General features: G+C 38.7%; 1 protein-coding gene across 1 annotated transcript in view; it reads right to left on the bottom strand.

Moving 5' to 3' along the window:
• Positions 1-533: 533 nt before the first annotated feature.
• Positions 534-5,000, bottom strand: part of LOC122266833 (uncharacterized) — a 9,476-nt gene continuing 5,009 nt past the window's right edge. The window contains exons 2-4 of the mRNA XM_086530881.1: positions 4,652-4,718; positions 1,760-2,029; positions 534-1,587 (exon numbers count right to left, since the gene is read on the bottom strand). Of these exons, the coding sequence (XP_086387007.1) occupies positions 778-1,587; positions 1,760-2,029; positions 4,652-4,718 (1,147 nt within the window). The 3' untranslated portion in view covers positions 534-777. The remainder of the gene's footprint in view (positions 1,588-1,759; positions 2,030-4,651; positions 4,719-5,000) is intronic.

Below are 5,000 nucleotides of genomic sequence, written 5' to 3'. Positions count from 1 at the left end.
TGTGTAGGCGTGTTTGTATATGTGTTGGAGTGCGTGCATGCGTGTTTGAGTGTCCGTGTTTTTGTGTGTATGTGTGTGTCCATGTGTGTGTGTGTGTGTGTGTGTGTGTGTGTGTGTGTGTGTGTGTGTGTGTGTGTGTGTGTGTGTGTGTGTGTGTGTGTGTGTGTGTTTGTGTGCTGGCGTGTTTGTATGTCCATGTGTGTGTAATGTGCGGGCGTGTTTGTGTATCCGTGTGTGTAATTGAGTGAATGTGTGTGTGTGTGGGCGTATATGTATGTGTGTGGGAGTGCGTGCATACGTGTTTGTGTGTCCGTGTGTGTGTGTGTATGTGTGTGTGTGCGCGATTGTGTGTGTGTGTGTGTGCGCGTGCGTCTGTGTGTGTGTGTGTGTGTGTGTGTGTGTGTGTATGTGTGTGTATGTGAGTGTACGCGCATGTGTGAGTAAGTGTGTGTCTGTCTCTGTGTGTAAGTGCATGTATAATTACATACAGATTTGTGAGTTTGCATGTGTTTTAAAAAGAATAGACGAAAAAATCGATTCTTTATTATTTTATTTCAATATATCTGTTCCTTGTGGAACAGGTGATGATGTGAATGATACTATGAAAATTTTGCTTCGTATGTTTTGACTTGGATAATCCCGTGAAAAAAGTACCATGCTTTTACAATTCACATAATCACAATATACACGTTTACAATAAAGCTATACCACTTAAAACAAACTGTAAAAATAGTAATATCTGTAAATCTAAGACGTCTACAGACTGAACTAAAAGTTTTACGTTTTCCCTACCCCGCCGGCTTGAAAAACATCTTTAGTCTTCATTTCGAGGGCTTTCTGGAGGAGTCTGTCTGCATTCGTACAGTCACACTTAGCAGCCACTTCCTGGGCCTTGCTGAGGTTCTCGTAGCTGAAGCACTTTATGTGATTCCGAAGTAGAATCGGGAGAAGCGCCAGATGGTTGTTCATGGCCGCCAGGAACAGGCAGTTCGGCAGGATGACTCCTTGCTCCCCCTCGGAGTAGTGTTGAAGGAGATGCGTTGCTACGGCCTCCGTGCACCCGGCTACAGAGACTACTAGCAGCACCCCGTCCACCGTGTCTCTGTCGTGGTCGGCCTGTTCGAGAAGCTTCTTCGTGGTTTCCATCTGGTCGGAAATGGCGGCTTCTATGAGGTTTATGTCTAGTATGATGTCTTTCTTCAGGAGCCATAACAGTTCTTGCACTCCTCGCCATTTCTTGGACAAAACAGCTTTCGAGAGCCAGTAGTTAATATCGTCAAATCTGTCTGGAAATCCCTGGCGCATGAAGGCGCAAAGGACATCCCAAGCATCCTCCTCATACGCTGCCTCCAACACAGGCACGAACCGTTCAGGGGCGAAGTGGTAATCAGTTCTAAGGATTCTCAGAATAGTCGTCCACGCATGATATTCCCCGGCCATCAATATCACAAAGGCAGCTTCATCCTCTCTAAGCTTGTAATTGTGCTCGAAAAACACGCGGACGAGCGGCCACTCACCCGCCTCTGAGGCAAGCATAATGGGCGTCATCTGTTCTTCCGTAGACTTCTCGTGCACATCGATGTGACACTGGAAAAGACATAGGATATAAAACTCACCGTTCTTTGTCTGAGCACAAGTTTATAACAAGACAAAAAGTATATATATACATATATATATATATATATATATATATATATATATATATATATATATATATATATATATATATAAAACAACAACAAAAAAAACGCAATCTTACCCTGACTTCCGTCCGAAGCAGAAGGTCAACAATATCCCAGTGCCCGTTCACAGCAGCAATGCCAAGAGGAGTGTCATTGTCCCTGTTTTTCAGGTTGAGATGAAGGTTGGGTCGCTTCAACAGGGCTTCGACGACATCAACGTGGCCATTGGAGCAAGCCAGAGAGAGGAGTGTGTTGCCCCAGCGGTTGGCAGCGTTCACGTCGCCTCCAGAATCCAGCCATCTTAGAACAGCTTTTACATCCCCGTCAGCTACGTCTTGGCATTGTTCCTGCAGGTGCGACGCGTTCAGAAATGAGAGAAAAAGGGAACTGAAGGGCATGAAATAAATGACAGGATTCTGAGTTGGAGGGAGTGAGGTGATTCGACATTAGAATTAGTGATGATTTTGATGATAATGGTGATTAAGATGATGGTAATGGTGATGATTAGGATAGCGGTGACGATTTCGATGATAATGATGATGGATGTGGTGGTACATACGAAAGTCAAACTATAATCCTATAATCATTATCATTGTCACTATCACAGCCATTTTCACTATCATTGGTAGCCCGTCTTATATTCCCGATTTCAGAAGGATATAGTCACACGTTTCCGAATTATAAGAAGTTAGTCATATATTTCTGAATTCGGAGAAGGAAATTATATTATTCCAATATAAGGGAATTGATCCTGAACGTGCATCATATTCCAAATTAGAGGAAAGGAAGTCATGTAAATACGAACAGGAGGAAGAAAGTAAAATAATTAAATCACACGAAGCAAATGATATAATTCCGAGTTGGTGGAAATGCTGTAGTTCCAAATTAGAGGAAACTAGTCATACATATACGAATTAAAGGAAGAAAATGAAATGATTCCGAATTATAGAAAGGATATCTTAAAATTCCAACACAAGAATATACATTAATGCTATAATTAGACCATAGATTATATAAAAGTAATAATAATAATAATTCCGAATAAGAGAGGTAATTGCAACTCCAAACCAGAGAAATTATCAAAATTTCTAATCAAAGAAGGGAATTAATTCAATTCTAGATGAGAATACGGACATTAATATAATTCCGAATTAAAGAAAGTCATATCATTCTGAAAGCTAAGTATCACAATTGCCTCTAGATTCAGAATTAGTGTTAGAATCCAACCCCGAAATAGATCCAAGATGATAGACCCGAAAGTGAGGATTCGTGTTGCATTCAACATCCCTGCAAAGTTACAGATTCATACGTCTTTCAAAGTTAGACTAAGAGCAAATTATGTGCAAGATCGATCCGGCTGGCAGATGATGTAGGGTACAGACGAAAGTCAAACTATAAACCTATAATCATTATCATTATCACTATCACAGCCATTTTCACTATCATTGGTAGTTAAAGCAGCAGCATCTCCATCCTTAGTTATCATGATCATCGTCTTTATCACCTTGTTATCATTATTATGATTGTTATTATAATCATTGTTGTTGTTATCATCATTGTCATTACTATCAGCATTATCCTGATCTTAATAAGATTGTCATCATTAGTAACACGATTATCAATATCATCAGGCTATTATTGTTTCATTATTATCAATACTATTATCATTATTATCATTACTATCAGCATTATCGCCATTATTACCATCATTATTTTTATAATCATTATAATTACTGTTATTATCATCGTTGTTGTTATTATTATCAATATAATTATTGTTATTATTATCATATTCATTATCACCATTGTTATCATATTCATTATCCTCATTGTTATCATCATTTTCATTATCACTATTATTATTATCAGCATCTTTACTGTTATAATCTTATGTTATGACTATAGTTATGATGATGATTATCATTATATCTAGTGTCATTATTATCATTAGCAGTAGTAGTAGTATCATAATTATCATCATCATTATAATTTTTATTATCATCCTATTATCATTGTTATTATCATTATTATCATAATCATTATCATAATTATTATTGTTATCATCATCATTCATATCGTTATTTTCATTATTGTTATTATCATTATTATCATCATCATTATGATTATAATAATTATCATAACAACTGATGTCATTATCATGATCATTGTCATCATCATTACCATTATTACCATCATCCTTTTACTTATCATTATCATTATTATCATGATCATTATTATTATTATTATTGTTATCATTATTATTATCATTATTATCATTATTAATACTTTTATAATTATCATAATCACTTTCATTATTATCAGTATTATTATGGTTACTATTATCATCATTAATATCCTCCTAATCATCACCATCATTACCATCACCAAAACCACCACAACCACCACCATCACAACCACAACCATCACAACCACAACCACCAACATCACCCCCCATCACCACTACAACCACAACCACCACTACAACCACAACCACCAACATCATTCCCCCCCATCACCACTACAACCACCAACATCATCACCCCCAATCACCACTACAACCACAACCACCACTACAACCACAACCACAACCACAACCACCACTACAACCACCACCACCACTCACCACTACAACCACAACCACCACTACAACCACAACCATCACAACTACAACCACCACTACAACCACAACCACCACTACAACCACAACCACCAACATCATCACCCCCCCATCACCACTACAACCACATCCACCAAACCACAACCACCACTACCACCACAACCACCAACATCATCACCCCCCCCCCCATCACCACTACAACCACAACCACCACCACCAACATCATCACCCCCCATCACCACTACAACCACAACCACAACCACCACCACTACAACCACAACCACCAACATCATCACCCACCCCCCCATCACCACTACAACCACAACCACCACAACCACCACCACCTTCTCACCTCAGACAGAGTGCCAAGTACAGGTGACGGGCACATGCAGGGGAGGTCCGCCATGGCGATCGTACGTCTGGCAAGGAAAGTGAAAGGAATTTAGTAAATGATAATGATGACGAATTATTGATTATTAATTATGGTATTATTAATAATTATAATTATTAATGATGGTATTGAGGATGATTAAGACAGTAGGGATGATTTTGGTGATAATGGTGATTAAGATGGTGGTGATGGTGGTGATTAGGGTAGTGGTGATGATTTTGATGATGATGGTGATTAAGATGGTGGTAATGATGATGATTAGAATAGTGGTGATGATTTTGATGATAATGGTGATTAAGATGGTGGTAAT

Source organism: Penaeus japonicus, unplaced genomic scaffold (assembly GCF_977035675.1).
Source record: "Penaeus japonicus unplaced genomic scaffold, GWHDUDI00000001_assembly GWHDUDI00000034, whole genome shotgun sequence".
NCBI classification, from domain to species: domain Eukaryota; kingdom Metazoa; phylum Arthropoda; class Malacostraca; order Decapoda; family Penaeidae; genus Penaeus; species Penaeus japonicus.
Note: the sequence above shows the minus strand (reverse complement) of the source record. Positions and strands in the feature narration are given on the sequence as shown.